The 19,724-nt window shown below is 36.9% G+C and overlaps 1 protein-coding gene across 14 annotated transcripts in view; it reads right to left on the reverse strand.

Annotated features, from left to right (window-relative positions):
* Positions 1 to 19,724, reverse strand: part of PLEKHA7 (pleckstrin homology domain containing A7) — a 157,884-nt gene that overhangs the window by 49,365 nt on the left and 88,795 nt on the right. For 12 of the 14 annotated variants that reach the window (XM_064657454.1, XM_064657453.1, XM_064657451.1 and 9 more), the window contains 4 exons: positions 17,561 to 17,644; positions 9,439 to 9,550; positions 2,826 to 2,930; positions 952 to 1,024 (listed from right to left, as the gene is read on the reverse strand). In XM_064657454.1, the coding sequence (XP_064513524.1) occupies positions 952 to 1,024; positions 2,826 to 2,930; positions 9,439 to 9,550; positions 17,561 to 17,644 (374 nt within the window). The remainder of the gene's footprint in view (positions 1 to 951; positions 1,025 to 2,825; positions 2,931 to 9,438; positions 9,551 to 17,560; positions 17,645 to 19,724) is intronic. The other 2 variants (XM_064657457.1, XM_064657461.1) reach the window with 1 other exon arrangement.

Below are 19,724 nucleotides of genomic sequence, written 5' to 3' on the forward strand. Positions count from 1 at the left end.
CTCCTTTCCTGACCCTGCTTTCACCAGGCAGTAGGACAAGACACTTCCTGAAGACCCTTCTGACCCAAACTCAACTTGTGACTCAACACTAAAAATACACACAGAAAAATGTTTTATTTTTAAAGAAACAAGACTGAAATTTTATTTAAATCAGTTTGTTTTTTATTGAGGTTTGTTCTTTTCTTGGGGGGTGAGTGGGTGGATGTTGTTTTTTTAGGTTCAGCCAGAAGACTACACTTCAAGAATAAAGCTTATTGTGCCAAATGAACTGTGACAGGCTGCACGACATGACGGACCTTCCATTTAGCATTGTTCATCTAGGCTAATTGCTATAATTAGGAAACCTCTATTACTGCTGGCTCTAAGTGATCATCCGTAAAAATGCAGTGCCTAGGAATATGAATTCCAAGTTTCATGTTCTGTAATCCTTTCAATCTTCAAAAGCAATATTCAAAACTTGAAAATAGCCTTACGTAATACCATTATTCCTAATTTGGCCTAAGATCACATCTAACCTTTTTTTGGTAGATTACTGCATTCAGAAGTTCTCACTCTTACACTGTCCCCTGGATTAAAGCTGAATCAGTATCCTGATCTGGCCATAAGAAGTTCTCAGAAAACTCAGATCTCCAAGTGCAAGCAGGTAGGTAACACAATACAGACCAGAGATGGGATAAATCTTATTTATTGCAGTCAAGTGTTCTGCAATGTAAACCTTGGCATATATCAAAGACAAGTTTTAAGACAAAATATCATACAGCATCTCCTGCTTCCCCTACTCTAGCCCCAAATTTGCTGCACATTATAAATGTACAGACAAACAGCTGTTTCACTATTCATCTTCTCAGAATACCTAACTATAGCTGAACAGCTCAATTAGTTCATTAATTAAGTGTGATTTGTACAGGAGAACTGTTACAGACTAACTCAAAACAGCTAGTATCTACTCACCTTTGTAGTAAAACAAACAATAATCAGCAAGCACAAACCATCGCCTTTTCCATAATCGCATTCCAGAGCTATCCTGAAATGCAAGAAATGCAACACACTTTTCATTTAATGGAAGTTAAAAGCTTATCATACAATGCTGATCCAGTGAGTAGTTTACCAGAAGTTTACCTAAATATGATTAATACTTGCAAAACAAGTGCTTTCTATTTTAGCAAAACATTATGTACTAAGAAAGATAAGAGGCAAAACATCCAGCTATAAAATAATGAGGGCAGAATATTCCAACTGCTAATTTTCATTAAGTAATTACACTTGCATCCCTAACAGCATTCAGATTAACTTTATACACAACCAATGCATATTTTATCTACACAGATTTATCTGCAACAAAGAAACAAAATATACTTCCGGATGGTACAGACTCCAACAAAAATTGCCTGTAGACCAACACAAAAATCACTACAAAGTTGTGAAGTATGACATCAGATTTCAGGCAATGATATCCTATAATTCTACAGTCAATCTCCATATGTTACCCATGCCTAAAACATAATTTAATAAAATATTCCTTAGGAAATAAGATAGGGTGCATAACAGGCAAATTTTAATGAAGTATAATATAATATGCCAGTGGAGATCCATATATATCTATCTCTATCCATATATATATATATATATATAACCTTGTCAAAATGAGTAATATTTGCATTGAAATTAATTTTAGAAGCTTGTGAAATTGCCAGACTGTAACCTGAGGAAGTACAACTTATTCAGCTCAGGTAGGCTTTGATAAGACCAGCAGCATAGAAAGCATCTTCAGGCTTTAAGAGTTAATAAGCAGAGGTAAGGGGACAGAAGGAAACAGGATACACAACATTGCTCCAGCTATTGCCCTCCTCCTTTCTGCAGTCAAATTAAGTATGCAGGGACTTTCTTCCCTTCCCATTTTCACGCTACAATGTTGTCAACACACACTGTGTCCGAGTTCTGATTCTGTCCTGAAAACTAATGGACTTGGGTAGTAAATGTCAACAGAGCTGAGACCAGAACACAGCAGAATTACAGCTCTCCAAGCAGGAGGAAGTGAACGGCTGTCAGCAAATTTCACTTCCCTCTACATATAGAATCATAACTGTAAGCCTGAGATTTCAGCCTTCTCCTACTCATCCCTAAACTTTCCTACTGGATCTCTGGTGATAATCTGGTGGACGCCAACTGCCAAATTAGAAGCAAGGAAGTATTCTCATACAACAAACAGCTTTATTTATTTATTGCACTCAAGGATGTGCTTCTGTCAGGCTTAAGAGTTCAAGATGTTGCAGCTGTAGAAGTCTGTTCACTGATGAAATTCTATAATCCAGCCTTTGCTGGATACTGCTCTTGGTGACAGCAATGTCTGATGAATGGGTCCCTGCCTCCCATAATTTTCTCCCTCCTGCTTTTGGAGAACAAAAGGTATGTGGGTTGGAATTAAGCCTTGATGGGGGTAGAATGGCATAAACAAGCAAATGGAATAAGGTCTTCACAGCCAGCGTTATTCTGAGGGAGATCAAGATCGTCATGGCAAGAAGCCATCAGGATTAAAATAGGAAAATAACAAGATTTGGACAACAATGTTATAGCTTCAACATTTAACCATGATGGTGACGTCCATTTATCATCGTTTCCACTTCTGAATCAAACCTCTATGTAAACCTTGGTTTTCACACTCACTGAGCACAAATTCCTCATTACAGAAGCCTGTGGGAATATCCAACACTGCCCTGTGTCACCAACATTTGAGCTTCTGCTTTTTCAGTTACTTGGAAGGCACTTGCTTTTACTTGATGATTGTACTGAAGTATATGAACAGAAACTGGTGATCACATGCATACCTGTTTGTGTAGCCAGCCTCTTACTATAACAGGAACATTGGGATTCCTCCTGATAGCTTGTTCCCTCTTTCCAAAGCTATGCACTTTGCTTCCAGTCTTCACAACCTGTAAAGAAGTACAATGTAGCAGTCATTTTTAAACTGCACTGAGACTCATTTCATATTACAAATAATCTCACTGCAATAACTCATACTTCATTAAACACTAACAAAGTATTCAAGCATTTTCAAGGGCAAGTAAACAGGTAATGATATTTACAACACAGCAAAGTCAATCTTCCACTTTCATCAACATATTAGTGCCAGGATGGTCTGCCAAGTCCGAGCTGAACAGCAGCAGCACTGATGTGTCAAGTCAAAAAGGCAGAACTATGGAACTTTTAGTGTGCCTGGGAAGTATTTTTGAAAGTTCCATGCAAATCTGCCTCTGGTAGCTGGGTGTCAATGCAGTACAAGTCTCTTACACGCACAGGACTTTAAGCAGATGAATCCTACTCTTGCTCTTCTTTGTTTGGGTTTTTTGTGTTACTTTTTTGGTTGATTTTATTTTTCTTTCCTGTTTAAATTCAAACAACATTGATAGCTTAATAAAATGCTTGGACTTTGACCCTGCAAACAGAAGGAGAAGACAGAGTGACGCTCAGGAAGGGAAGAGACCTAGACAGCAGTAAATGGAAATCACAAGAATTGGGTAATGATTTGTTTGTTACCGAAACCTCAGTTTTGACTCACATGGGCAAAACTATTTCAAAAACAAACACAGAAAGCCCATCCATCTGTGAAAAAGCAGGAATCTCTGGATGAATAATTTGCCTGTTCTTTTCCAACCTCAGCACAGTTTGCTCCTCCAATGGCTTTAGGAACCTGAGATGCACACACCACCCTTAGAGTTGCGCCTGACCCCTCCAAGAAAAGAAGTGTCCAGATTCCTTCCTACAGTGTCTCACTTTTTAATCTCTTATCTCAGCTCAACAGGGTACAGATGTTCTGTGAGCTGCAGACAAACAACAGCTCTGGAAACAAGTACATTTGTCATGCACAAGGGATAACATCAGAAAAATATCTCATCATACTGCTCCTGCCAGTCAAGCAACACTTGGACTAGAAGACAGCATACATAATAATAAATTATTCTAGCAACATATGATAACTTTAAACAGATTCTATTCATTTTGAGGCCAAGCTTTACCAACCTGCACTATATTTCCTATCTTTATGAAGAGTTAAGATAATAGCTACAAACAGTAAGAAAAACAATTACTCTTTTGGTACTATAGCATATAAAACAGAGCCACACATGTTAACACTTGTAAGGAGCTGTCAAAGGGCAGATTTTCTTAGGTACTTTCCCCGAGGTGTGCTCCCCAGGAAGCAGAATGCTGCTTCCAGCTCTGCTGAGGAGTCAGGTGAGATGCATGTCACGGTCATTTCGGTGAAATGCCCTGACATTTTGGTGACAGGAAGTATGGGCTTTTCCCTAGGAGTGACACCTCACCAGATAACCTTGGTGAGAGCCTGCACAGGACTCAGCTGTGCCCCAGAGCAGCACAGGTTATCCCCTGAGCAGACAGCTCTCTAGGGCTAGCACAAACCCAAAGGCCAGGCTTTCTAAGCAGGTGCTCCTGACACCCAGATGCCAAGAACCAGCTCACAGTAAAAGCCAGGTGAGGATGGTACTGCCGAGATCTCTCAGCCCATTTCTCTGCCATACCTGTGCTAACACACTCAACTAACAGGCTGCAGAGCACCTGCTTTGGGCAAACACAGCCTGTTGACTAGGACCACAAAAATATTTCTGGGTACTCACGCACAGACGCGAAAGGAAGGAAGAAGTAAGATGTTAGGGATTTTGTGTTTGCTACTGAAAATATTTCAAAAGATAACTTGCAAACCTGTGTCCAAATACCACTTTAAACAAACACACAAGGGCGTATCACGAGGTCAGTCAAGCTCTGGATGATCATACCATGGCCAATCTATATGGGTATTTTTTAAGAAAAATGAGAAGTAAACATTTCAGTGGAGTTTTAAAAAATTTTTGCCAAAACCTAAGATGCAACAACTACAAGAGCAATAAAAATAATGAGGCCCAGATTGTTTAAAGCTCTGAAAGTGAAAATTTCACACTGTGCACCTGAACAGAAATCAATTTACAAAACATACAGAATTTAGTTTCCAAATTTTTCTTTCTCATAGTCCTCCTTGGAAGGTTGGATGAACTGAGGAACAGTTAAAGTTGATCCTGCTGATCTAGCCTTACAGCAGCATTTAAATTTGATTTTTTTCATCAGATCCCTTGTCAGTGAGCAAGCACGTTGGTAGTCTCTGATCTTACTTAATTTAAAAAACATGCAGACCATAACGTAGAAAAGTCATCATTGGACTTGGTCAAAAGACCAAACAATTTCTATTGCATCAATAAAATATCCATAATGGAAACAAAATTTTATGGTGCTTTATGTAATTAAAATTCTCATATCATCTTCAGTATTAATCATCTCATTCTGCTCTGGAATAAAACAAACTGCATGTCACACCTTGCTTCCACTGGCTAGACTAAAGAGTTAGTTTAAAAGAAAAGGTCTATATTTTAAACTACTTGTCTGTATTGCAGAAGCCTTTTCCTAACTTAAATTATTCTGATATCATTGTCATGTGTTGAAAAATGCAGGTCAGCACAGCTGTCTGTGTCACTGAAAACACAGGAGTCACTTGACTTCAATACATTTGTCATGCTGACTTCGTGAGTGGCACTTAAGTTTTTGTGGGGGAAAAAAAAAGTCAAAGAGCCAAAGTTTTCAAATCCCTTTTCAGCACCACCTCATCTTCCTTACAGTAGCTTCCAGCTGAGAAGAAAAGTTGCTAAATTAATTACAAAATATTATATTTTCTTTTTTTTTTTTAAACTGGACAGCCAAAAAGAAAATGTAGACAGACTTTTATTTGGAACAGATTTTCTAAACAGTAAAAATGAAGACTGCATCTTGGTCAAAGTATGCAAATATATATATATAAGAGAACATGTAACTTTCAATCTGGGGGGACTTAAAAAAAAATGTAAAAAAACCCCAACCCACAAAGCCTCACCTGTTTAAGTCAAACTTTTTCATTCAAAAGGTTTCAGTGCTTCACTTAGAAATGAACTTATGAATTCTTTTGGTATCTCCAAGAAAAAGACTAAAAGTCCTTATTTTTCAGACAGGAAAAACCAAAACCCTCAGAAAATCCCACTCTTAATTTTGAGCATTCATATACAGTGGCCGTGAATTAAACATTGTGTTTTACACTCCAGCCCAGCCCCAGACAGTCCCACAGAGCTGGCACCATCACATACCTGTCACCACTGCCTGCTCCTCCCAACTGCTAGGCTCATTCTTTACTTGTTGTATTCCTCACCAGTTTATCTTGGAAAAATACCAGCAACTATCAGTGTCATCAACAATTCAATTACTTCTCTCAAGCAAAATCCATCCAAAACACACTCTCAAAATGTTGGTAATAATAAATACATTACACTACTCCTCTTTACGTTCTTAACTTGTCCCAAGTCCTGTATGGCACACTAACATTTACAAACTTCCATTCACACCATCAGATGCTCTAACAGACTAAATTCCCAAAGTACCTTACTCCCAATCTGAAACAGTTCTTTATTCCTCCATATCCTTAATTTTTAATCAACAGAAATGGCTTTTAATATGGTAATTGAATTGGCTATGAACAAGCAGATCTTTGGGACACAGAACTACTGCAGTTTACCAGCATGCCATTTTGCTTTTCATTCCCTCAACCCAATACCCCTCAAATGTCTAAAAGCATTGGTCCGTAGACTGCATTGGTCTGAAGTCTTCAGATGACTTACTCAGATAGTTCCTCCATCAAAACGGTGCACAAGAATCTATGTGCATTTCTGCAAAACTGCCCATCTCAGGTGTCTTACAAAGCAAAGGCAATTATACATTTACATGCACATCAATGAAACATAATGACATTTTGGTAAATAAGAGCTTAATTTTGGCTTTTTCCTTTTTCTTCTTTTCAACATGCTGCTCTTGTTGTACACTGTACAACTGACACTGCTGGAAAGAAATTGTGAAATTCTTTTTCCAAAGAATCAATTCAAGTTCAGACCTGAGCACTGCAATGAGCAAGCCAAAGTTTTCCTTTGATCTTGAACTGAAAATGACAAATCTGCTGTACATTTGGTAGTTTACCTTCCCCCCCTCCACCCCAAATGTGGCAACTCTTATCTGCCAACTTTCTACAGAAGAATCAAGTGGAAAGCCATGTACCTGTTCCTGCACTTTCTGATTTGGTATTACTTCAGTGTGCTCTGTCTAAAAAAAAAACAGTTGGAATTTGGCCAGGATTCCAACATTATGCATATACCATTCTGTGATGGCATTTGTAGGACAAAATTATGAAAGGATTTCATAAAAGATAATAATTAGCCATGGGTAGGTAGAGACCTGTAACATGAACATGTCTCTCGCTTCATGATTGTGCCTCAATTCTCCAACTGGGAACTCACTCTTTGAAAGAACAATTATGGAATTCATGGAAAAAAACCACTTAGAAAGAGATAAAAGGACCTTAAAATCTACTCTCAACATGCCAAAAGTCAACCTCAAACAGGTTATTCATTTTATAGCCTTTGTTCTCATTGATAGTTCACCTGAATTAATTTTTGTGTTAGGCTGTGAAGGAATTCAATAGATCTTCTGACTATAGAACGAGAGAAGTGATGTCAAGCCTGGAAACACATGCAATAATGAAACAAAGCATACAGAAGAAACATGTTGGTTCTCTGTCTTAATTAATCCAGTATTTATTAAGGGCCAGCAGCAGGACGGATCTTATAAAAACAACCTTGGTGGAGAAGCAAAGTACAGGCAAGCTCTCTGCAAAAGCTCTATTCTAAGTCTAAAGCTGCCATGTATTAAAAAAATGCCCCTCCTGGGAGCCTGCCAGAAGCATGTGTGGCCACACTTATACAGGACAGCAATCAGAACAGAAGCGGAGACCAAAAACAGACAAACTGAAGTTTTGGGAGGAGATTCTGGATATTCTCCAAGCTGTGATGAAAAAAGCATTACCCTCACCTTTAGCTGTGCAATTCTGACATCCCCAGTGATTCAGTCTCTAGCACGTGAATGGCCCTGTAAGTTGTACCCAGTCACCATTTTTGATCTCTGATTAGATCAGTGCAAGCATGTGACAAAGGGAAACAGCAGCAGCAGGTGACAGAGGATGCCCATGTCCTGGCACAAGTGCAATCCTGGGTACATTAAAGCCAACAGTGTCACTGGAGAATTGCCCTGCTCAAAGCAGAGTATCAGGTCTCCAGTAAGTCTGCTGGTTTTAGGAGTGAAAAAATGAACCTTCTGCCTCTAATGCCTCTAAGGCTCAAAAAAAAAATCAGAGTGAGGAGGATAAATAAAGTAAACACTAATGCTGATGTACTTTGGTAAGTTCATATGTCAAAATATGAAAAAGAAATGTATCAAGTAATTCAGGTAACCTACCAAGCCTACTGTTTTCAGTGATAACTTCATCTAGCACTTTAAAAGATAAATGTATTCTTGAGATTTGACACACAACAGTCTTTTGTGTTGGTGCAGTGACTTAAACACTTTGGATCTAAAAAAATATTTTTTTTAAATTGTTTTTTAAGTTTTCATGAAATTCTTTGCATCTTCTCGAATATTCACCCAAGCACATCAAAACATCAGAAAAATATTTCATATATTCAACAGAAATATCTTTGCAACCAATTCAGCAAAGTCCTTTCTTCAACTCAATTATATAAGAGGCTGTTCACTTCTGCATTTAAAAAAAACTGAGAAGTTTAAGATCTGAGGGCAAAGTTAAGAAATCTATCTTATCTCTGCTAATTCTTCCAGCATTGCTTTTTTTCCTTTTTATCCACCCACTACCATTCTCACTGTAGTATAATTTACTGTAAGGTCAAAGAAGCATTAAAATAGCTGGTGACACTTCAAGTACAGCATTTTATTATATTTTGTGCAATAATAAACACAGCCCTTTGTCAATGACAAAGAATGTTATTAAACATTTTCTTCTTCTATTAAACATTATGAGTGTAAACTTAGTGCCTTCACTGTTTTTGAATTGCAGTGATGGCAGAGAGGATTTAAGTTGTTACTAAGAGGAGGAACAGCAGTCAGGTCTCATGGAAAATTTATATATATATATGTATACAAATTATAATTCTTGGTAGTCTGCAGCACTTCTTGCCATATATACTGGACTTTCAAAAAACTTGAAGAAATACTAGTATGATATATACTTACTTCCATTCATAAGAAGACTCTCAAACTTCCCATGTCACAATAATCCCTATTTTTCAAATTATATTGAACAATATAATCTGGGTATACAAGTGCTTCTAAAAGTGCTGTAACACTGCTGTTACACCTGCACACAGTGCTGCAAAAAGATTTTTGCTTGGGTAGAAAACACTACTACTCTGAGGTCCTACTAGACTTCTAGGCTAAACCCATGGCCATATTAAAACCAGCTTTAAAGGAGTATTGGATTTAAAGTGAGTAAAGTTCTAGTCAACAAGTAGAAACAATAGCTTTTTCCTTTACCTTAGAGCCAGGTTTTGTATCAACAGCAGATGTAGTTACTGCAGTGGACGTTTCACTGACCATGCTTGAAGGTCTTTGGTTTATTTGTTGCTTGGACATAGATGAATTCTGTCTAGAAAATAAACAAAACCAGATAATCTAAAGCACATTGTTTCAAACAGTCAGCTTCGCCTTTTCATATTTAAGATTCACAGTGTGCAAACGAATGACAGGCTAGGCAAATATTTCCCATAAATCTGCAACTTCCTTTGCACCACTCCTGTTATTTTCATTTCAGGTCTTTCTCAGGCAGATGCCGCCAGTGACATCTGATGATTGGTATTTGTCTGTGTATCAGGAGCGAAAAAAAACTGCCAAAGAGAATCAAGACATAACAAAGAGCACTCAGAGAAGATAGGGCTAATGCAGAGAAACTAAACTGTGCCCAATTTAGAGACTTGGCTGCAAACATGTGAAAGAGCAAATATTGGGGAGGGAAAGACAGGAATCAGCACTTTGCAATAACAGGCTTCTTATTTAAAATCAAAGTGAGACCAGCCTACTGTTAGATCTTTCACTAACTTAATGTTAGATCTTTGCATCTGCCCAAAATATGATTCATACCATAATATGAATTATTAAAACACTCTTTTAGTGAAATGATGCAATTCATGGCAGATATTGTTAGAAATATGTAACTTCTGAGTCATACTAAGATTCCAGAAATCCTGATAACTAGCTCAGATACCCGTTTAAAGCATAGGTGAGGTCAATCCCACCAGAAGAACCCGTTGAACAAGTAAGAATTCAGTACAGCTGCCCAGATGAAGAAATAAGAGGATAAATGGAGGGGAAAAATCTTGTTGAATCGCATATGCAAGTTGTGAAGAGAAGCCCCAGCAGCCAAGCTTGACACCAACCTGTGAATTAAAACCATAGGTGGCATTTTCAAAAATCATTAACGACATAATTTAGCAAATTGTATTTTAGGAATAAGTAGCAATACGGTCACATCAGAAAACAAAATAAAACAAACAATAAACAACCCATGATTTTCCTTTTTCCATCTCAGTAAGTCAGCAAAGCCAGTTATTAAAAAAAAAAAAAAAAAAATATGACATACAAGCCACACCAAATGTGGCTGTTGCTAGCACTTAAATTCATTCCAGTTCTGAACACAACAGAAAACAGAGTAACTCTGAGCAGTTAACACTCATGAGAACAGAGAAGAATAGTTTGTGATTGTAGCAGCTCAACACAAGATTTATCTACGTCAAGGCGTTTGCCATCACTGCTCTTCCTCAGTTACAATCTCAACAATTACCAGTTCAAAGGCTTTTATAGGTGATTTGGTGTCAGGGAAAGCACATTTTTCCATTTGTTACCACAGAGTTTCAATTAAGCTTGCAAGCAAGTAACACAACCTTGGTCCCATTTTCTTTATGCCTTGCTTATTTGGCTTAAGTCCCTTCTTGCTAGACTTTACACATAAGCTCAGGTCCAAGATGTGAGAACAAACTACAGCAAGGCCAGGCCAAAATTCCTGGCCATCCTTTAAAGCACGAGAGCTTTATCATATCATTTGAGTCAGTTTGCCTTACCTCTTATGGACCAGCTATCCTACTTCAACTGGAATATACAGTTAAAAGATTAAGACACTTCCCATATATGAAGCTGCCTGACTAAGCTTTTTCTGTCTTGCTCCCTTCCCACTTTATAAACTTTCAAAATAGGTAGAAAATACAGATGTACAATGTGCCTGCATCTTACTTGCCTTCTCCTAATATCTACTTACCAAAATAGTTCCATTTCCCTGCTCAAGGCAACTAAACCAAGAGTAGGTACTTCAGTTAGGGAGGAACACTAACAGGGGTGTGAGAATCATCTACACTGCTTCCTCAAAATGGAAAATATTAGATTTTATATCATTAAGAAAGCCACTAGAAATGAGTCACAAAAGCATGAAACCAAAACACATCCAAGGAAAATGTTTGGCTTCAGAAGACAAGAGATTTCCCTTCCTGCCTTGAGGTTTAGATTCTCTACAAGGTCCCCACCACAAACTATTGAGCGTTACAGTGTAGGACAGTCACACGTTATTATCCAGGTACTTACTGGGTCGAGGAGGGAGGAAAGGAGGAGGTGGAAAGAGCACATAACATACATGTGCAGAAAATCTGTTGCCTTTCCAGACTTTAGATAACATGATTGGATTACGTACCTTCCTTCTAACAGAGTAGCTATTTCAGAGAGCTACCTTTCTCAGAAAAGAGAAAAATGAAAAAATAAAATTTAAGTGTTGACAAATTGGATTTAATTTTTCCAATAAAAGAATTAATAAAAAAAAATTAATAATCCCAGAGGAATGGTTTTAATTTAAAAATTCAACTCTGATTGAACTGATTTTCACTATTCCTCAAGATAATGTTCACAGCCGGCTAAACATACTTCACTTTAAAAAAAAAAAAAGGTAGAAGAACTAGAGAGGAAGATAAGCTTTATATGTTTAACAAGACCATCACAATCAGAAAACCATAATGCAATGATGAATGTGTAATTTCTAAGCATTTATGATGTGGTCATATAGTGATTTCTCTTCCATTTGCTACTGGAAGTGATCACTGCCAATATATCGAGCTTTCCTTTTCTAATAGTACCAAATTAATGATGAACTTCAAATTCACAAGCAGGAAAATGCTTTTTAAAAAATGTGAGGTTGTTGCCATGGAAGAATTCAAATAGCCAGCAAAAGAGACATTTAGTCCATTGAAAGAGAAAATACAATATTATTCTCCTAAAAATAAAAAGTCTTTGTCAGCAAATACTAGTTATCTAAACTTGCTGTATCTGACACGTAACAGAAAACACCAAACAATACTGAAAATTAACTTCAGTATTTGTATATATTTCAAGGATACAATAGATTTGTTGCATGAAATCAGAACATAACAAAACTCAGGTATTCAAGTCTCTTAACAGCTAATTAATATTCTCAGTCTGGTTTTAAATCAAATAAAAATAGGCAGAATATGAAGAATTACATGAAACATCCTGGCATGTTAATGGAGTTAATGCTGTTCTAACAGTATTTACAGATTCAACTTTAAAAATAAGTGACTACAGCACTAACGGTGCATTCAGAAGCATTAGTTCAATATCACTATTACCGAAGATGTCTGATAATATCTGTTATCCAAGATACCACATTCTGTCTTCATAGTGATGGGTTTTGACTATTTTCAGGCTGGTTTTCTTAGTGCCTCCCCCAAGTGTGTGTATACACACAGAGAATTGCAGTATGTACATTTGGAGCCCCAGTACTGTGTAAATTTTTTTAAGTACTTGAAAATAACACTCTATATAGTAGCTCCTGTCAAGCAGCTCTCTGCACTACTTATGCAGTGCTAGTATGTCTACAGAAATAACATTTACCAGCTAAAAGAGTTATATAGCCAATATTCGAGTTATTAAAACCAACACTGAACAACAATAAAAAAAACAACTACACCAGTAGCCCATATTGAAAATGCAATACTCATGAGAGAACACATTCCTTTGCTCTAATAGACCATAAAGATCGGTCGACTTGGAAGATCAACATTCACAACTGCAACTTAAAAACTTAATTTTGTTGGATCATACATGATGCAATAACATCGTGTCAATCTGGTTTTAATACCCATAAATCTCCTAATCAGCTAGAAGAAAAAACAACTGTCCTAGTATTTCTATATATGTAAACATGGCAGATATTTCTTTCTGAGTTGTTTGGGTTTCCTCTTTTCTCTCCACCTGATATTTTTGCTGCTATAGTAACCAAATGCAATAAATAAAATAAGATGGCTCTCTACCCAGAGGTAATACAAAGGTTTCATCAGTCACACAAAAACAGGCAAGAAAGAAGATAACATTCACTGGATTAAGCACACTGTATTTTTTCCCCCTATATGTCTACATTTATGTTCAGGTCTAATCTTTTCTAAAAGATAAAGTACTATCTTCTCATTCACAAACACACTACTATGGCAAATACATCATACAGATCCTAATACACAACTACTAGTGTTTAACACAGATAAAATTAGGTATGTGGGTGCAATATGCCTTATTCTTCCTTTCTGTATACAATTACTTAAAGAATTGTTATTTAAAGAAAGATAAGAGAGGAGAAATCTAAACAGTACATACATCTATCCTAAGAAATTCTATCATAGGTTTTTCAGAGAAACACATATGTAACAATGTGGTAAAATAAACCTAACACCTGTCTGGCAGCCTTATCATTAATTCTCAGTTTCCCACTGGTTGTTTAAGAAAGGTCCCTTTGTGGATTAAGGGTTCATTAAAAACGTGAAAGTACAGCACAGAAATCAAGAGGCAGTTGTGAAATGGAGGGAGTCTACCAGAGAGGCTTCCCATACAGCAAGATGCTCAGTTTATTTAGAGGTGATCCTAAAAACCCAGTCAATAGAGAACAAAAATTATGCTGGATAAAAACTCAAATGCTGGCAGGAATAGATAAAAAATTAATCTTCAGATATGAGTAACCAAATGATAAGATGCCAAACTGAATTCAGTGTCAACAACAGAAAAGTAATTCAAAAGAAGAGGAAATGAAATACATCTCTGCAGCTTTTATCACTCAAAACAACACTGGCAAGGAAAGGATATTTTTAAATCTAAGCACAAGGAGTAGCAGCAGCCAAAGAATGTTAAGAATTATTAGTAAAGGCATAGAGAAGGCAAAGTACAATTAAATTATTATAACAAACAATGAGCTCATGTGCTGAATACCGCATTCACCTATAATCAATCACTCCATCAGAAAAAAAATAAATCTGAAAGTGACATACAGAAAAGCTGGCTCTCAAGCAGAGTTAGTGAAAGGTACTGAACACACATCCCACACACAAAGTGACCAAACCTGCTAAGCTTGGAAAAACAAAATAAGAGGTAGTGATTTCACAGTGGTCCCAGCTAAGAATGTGTTAGGACATAAGGAATCACTGTTTCAAAAAAAAATCTAAATAAGAACACCTTTAGGAAGAAGGAATAGTATAAGGATCAAAGATAATATAATTAAAAAATCACAGATTCCAGTCACAATGGAGTTGAGGAAACCAGATTTCAGCTTAAAAAGCAAAACTGACGTGATATTGTTTAAATGCCTTGGGAAAAGACTAGTGAAATACAGTCTCAGTCTTCTACTGAAAGTACCCAGTTCTCATTTGATCAAGTGAAGCAAGGGCATGTGGTTCACAACTGAGTCACAATCAAGCTAGAATTACATCATTTATTGACGTCATTCTCCAAAACTTGTTTTCAAATCTTCTTGCCAGAACACTGCTTCCAGGATGAGGAATGGCCAGAGCAGTCCCTACATTCATCATTTCTAGATGACTGTAAATTACTTTTCTGATGTTAAATGTGTCCTTTTAAATGGATATGTTTGCTGCAGCCTGAACAAGTTTGTGCTTTCTTCTCCCCACTAGCTTCCAGTCAATATCTGGTTACAACTCCTGTCTTTGGCCCTAATCTTAAATTAAAATCAACCCATCAGTAATAAATCATGTCACAACCGCACTGAAGAACAAATCACCTTTTATGAAACCCTTAAGAGTGCTACTACTTCAGACAGGATTCTTCAGCTATAGGAAAAAGTATTCGTGGTCAAAGGATCTCACAATGGGAAGTTTCCCCAGGCCATGCCAATCCAGAGACTTCCTTTCTGACCAAGTCCTGCTTGTGGAAGTCATTTCATCACATGATATGATCTACTACTCTGATTCCAAACTAATACATGATCAACAACACTGATTGTAAGAAATCCCTGATGCCTGAGGGAAAAGAATGAAAATGTGGCATAGCTCTATTATAATTCCTGAAGACAGGGAGGTGCTAGCAGCTCCTTTGATTTCAGCAGAGACATCCACAGGTGTCAGGCAGTGTCACTTGACAGGAACTCAGATATGATCGTGATGAATAGCATCTGTGTTAAACCCCTATTGTTGCATAAAAGTGGTTTGAAACTGAGGAAACCAGAGCATCCCACACATTTGAAAAAGACATTTTTAAAGCAATTTTAACTTGACAGATTAAAAATGTCTACTTTCAAAAACACTGTATGTACTTTAAGTCAATAATAAAGCTTAGAAAAATGTTTTTGCACAGACTGTTTCCACTATAAACATATCCCTCCAGCCATTCCCTCTTCTTTTAAAATAAAACCCACCTCTCTCCATCAATTCCTACTATAGTGTAAGATTTTTCCTGGTTTTGATACCATCTCAGTCTGAGTAACTGAAGTCTACAGATGCTCATTCATCTGATTGCCCTCCAAATAAGCACTTTCATTTCTCTTCCAAAAAATTTGCTAACAGACATTAAAGATCACTAAAATCATGTGCCACCATCAAGCAGTTCTTTCAATTCTGCTTTTAATATTTTATCTGCTACCATGATTACAAAACCAAAAACAGCCTAGGGAAGTATGACTAACCCAGGCAGGCACTCCAAGGAGTTGTATCCAAACAACTATTTTCCAGTACACATCTACAAATTTATATTAAATTTGACTGAAACTTTAAAACAGATGAATTAAAAATCAATCAGCGGACAGAAGCTGGAACACAGATACACAATGGCTACTGTCCATAATGTCTTTCAGATTTACTCCACTGCAATGTACCTGTTCACCTCATTAAATGAGCTGGAGCAGCTTGTTTGCATAACTGGAACGAGACAAACCCCTTTGAGCAACAAGTCACCTGCATGCCACTGAACAGCTGGGGCGACCTCCAGCTCAGTAGTCATCCCACAGCCTTCATACTTAATCACAGGCCTCTCCCACAATGTTTTATTTCATGCTAGTTCTCAGCAGGCACCTTAACGTAGAATTGGCTGTTGGCTTTGCTTTGGATTTGGGGGAGGGCAGCTCTTAAGTTGGAGGGTTTTGTTGGGGTTTTGTTGCTAATGTTGTTTTTATTTGGTTGGTTTGCTTTTTAAACTGTTTGAGAGCTCCTTCTCAGGGCTGCATCAGAACCTCTGAGCTTTACAGTCATGTTCTACCTTTTTCCTCTCCAAGTTCACAGCAGAAGATTTTGCCAGAAAGGACTCAGTCTCCTAGGAGTCTTGCATGGCCCTTCTCTGTGTCTCATTTTTCTTAATAAGTACTTTGAATTAAATGTAAAGCAAACTAAATATCAGAGAGTTTGAAATGCAAAGTGTTCAGAATCATCTGGGCAGCCACACAAACCCCCACATCAAGGCCATTACAGCATGATGATCAGCCTCTGCGATAAATGAGGGGCTAGAGGCTGCTTAAACAGTGTTGGAAAAGGAAAAGCTATCTGGTGGTGTCCCATTCTTGTTGCCTTTGGAGTGGTTTTAGAAGTGATGTAGAACCTTCTCCTAGACTCTGTGTCTTCTGTCTAGGGAAGACACCATTACAGTCGTTCCATTACAGGAGGGATTCCAGGAGCAATCCAGTGTACAGCAAGGATGACAGCAGTAGTTAAACCCTACAATGAAGCAGGGCATGATCCAATCCAAGACCAAAGACATGCCCAAATTCACCAGTTTGAACATATGCATAATTCTTCATTTTTCTTTTTTATTTTTTCAAATCAGACAATCAAGATAAAATATGCTGGAAACTAACACATTCTACACCATTTCTCCAGAATAAAGAAGAATGTCTAATCAATGTAGAACATCTTAAACATAAGATAATCAAGGAAGTACAACGGAAACTAGTAATATTTTGTGTATTTCAATTTCAGTATAAACCTTCCAGCTTGCTCTAAAAACATTTTTCATTTATGTTTTGTATATCTGATATTCATACAAGGCTAAAGCATCACTGTTCAAATATCCTATATATATTGCCTTTTTTGTTTGTTTATTTTTGGGTTTGTTTGGGTTTTTTAAAAGATTTGATAAAGATTTTCTCTCAAGCCCTAGCATGGAACACTGCTGGAATCAAAAACATACTATCACAATGAGAAGTAAAATTTTAAGCATAAATCTCAATGACATTTTTGCTACAATATCAAAAGAACTGTTAATAATCTAAAGTACTAATCTACTGTAGGTTAATGTGCTACTGTTTTAGATCTCTTGACATGGGTATAAAACTACTTACTCTTCCCGCAAAATAAATTCAATATTTTCTGGAGAGACCTGTCCTGTCACAGGATGTCTAAATGACGTGGTCTGCTGATTATGGCTGAAAAGAAAAAAAAAAAAGAAAAAAGAAAAAAGGAAATTAATATTGCTAAACTTAGTAAAATATGATCTCTAAAAGGCAGAACTATTTATATTGATGCTTTACTGCTCTATTCCAGAAATGAAACATATTTCTGAGGTACTTTTCAAGTCTGAAATGTTTTCAGCTCCTTCCTGTGTTCTTGTTGACTTTGCCAGTGGCACACTGTACCATTTAATTATTAAACAAGTTAATGTTTTAAAACTAAACTAGTTACAATCCTTAGTTAGAGAGATACACTTGAATTTATGACCATTTAAACCTGATTATTACCAGATAATTTAAATATAACAAGTAACATAATTTATTGAATTATGTTGCTATAACTTTCACAGAACAGAACCACTAAAATAACTTGAAATGCTGCTAGATAACATTTTACACATTTTGTATTATTTAATCACATCACAGAGACATTATGTGGAAGCCATTTCTTGCTTTTTTTTTTCTTCTAGTATGGCATTTCTTCGATGATTTTTCTTCACACCTTCATGCAGCCATTCAGCTGTATGGTCTATATAAAACAACATAATTTAGTATTTTATCTCAGTTGAATTAAAGTCAGGAATTTCTATCAACTTTCCCCTCACAGTACTATCTAGATGTTTTGCTATCCCCTGTGAAATATTGCTACTCATTAAAGATAAATATTTTACCTATCTGTGTAACTGCACTCATGTAATGCAAAAATATGGAGTGAAGAAAGCTTATTTCAGTTTAAACTGGTAGTCTTCCCTCCTCCCCAAAATCAATTATTTCAGTTAATTGTACAGAAAACACAAGACAATTTCTGTAGAGTCTTATACGTAGTGAGCCCTTTATTCTTCTGTCCAAAAGAATGGCTCTATAAAAATCACAAATTTTAAAGAAATAAGAAATTAAAGATCTTACTTTAGAATTAGAAAGGTCATGGCTGACGTGCTCTTAGCCTTAGAATTAGAGAGAGTAGTGAACGAAGTGCTCACTTATTCAAGGTTCTGAATTTTTCTGGGTTTATTAACAATTTTTAGATAAACATCCAAACTAGAATTCCCACCAAGTGCAGCAAAACAGTAACACCCTGTGAGTATATTCAGAAAACAAAAATACAAAGGCGTTCAAAAGGATTATATTTCAAAGAGCCAAAAATGAAAACTTGACCAATTTTTTTGCTTAAAGATTTGGAGTTTCTCCTTTCATAATACCCAGCAGTTTCAGGTCTTACAGTTTTGACCCTGTTGTCTAGCACAGCAGGACGTCCCCCCAAAACCAGAATAAGGCATAAAGAAATATTTTGATGTTTCAGAGTAATGAAATTCCCAAGAGATAACACTCTTTCTGATGAGTAAAGGACAGCTAAAAATCAATCAGCTCATGCAGCCATAAGTAAATAGCTCAAGACATGCCTTGATTTAAAAAAACAAACCAAAACCAAGCAAACCAAAACCAACCAACCAACCAAATAACCAAAAAAACCCCAACAGCAACAAAAATCCCACAAATTGTTCATGCTAAGTCCCACTTGGGCCACAAACAGCAGAGGATGTTTGGTGTGCTATCAACTTCTCATCCTTTTTCCAACGTGCCTTGCTACAGGAAGTCAGATATAAGGAACCCATATAACAACATTTCCAATGATAAGCTGAGAGCTGTAACAACTTATGTAACACCAAAAGGACTTTCTCCAGCCCCACCTCTTACAAAAATTCTCACCCTAAAGCCATTGGAAACTGTCAAACAAGATATTTGGCCATCAACTACTCTGCAGCACCAGCAACAGCATTTGCTCCCTAGGCTGGTGAGAACTGACCTCTCCTACAGCTGTGGGTTAATAAAGGACCTTTGCAGTTTCTAACTCTTCAGCTTTTCCCATGAAATCAGAGATCCAGAGAAATTGTCTCCGATAAGCACACAGTGCTAACATCAACAAAGCAGCCAGGATCCTTTTCCTCACAAAAACTCTGAGGAGTATTGTTTATTTCTAAAGAAGCGTTTTTATGTGAGTTTATATTTTAATTTTGGGTCTACATCCGAAGAGAGGGACAGGAACTTGCAGATGTTT

The sequence above is a fragment of the Pseudopipra pipra genome, chromosome 6 (assembly GCF_036250125.1).
Source record: "Pseudopipra pipra isolate bDixPip1 chromosome 6, bDixPip1.hap1, whole genome shotgun sequence".
NCBI lineage: Eukaryota > Metazoa > Chordata > Aves > Passeriformes > Pipridae > Pseudopipra > Pseudopipra pipra.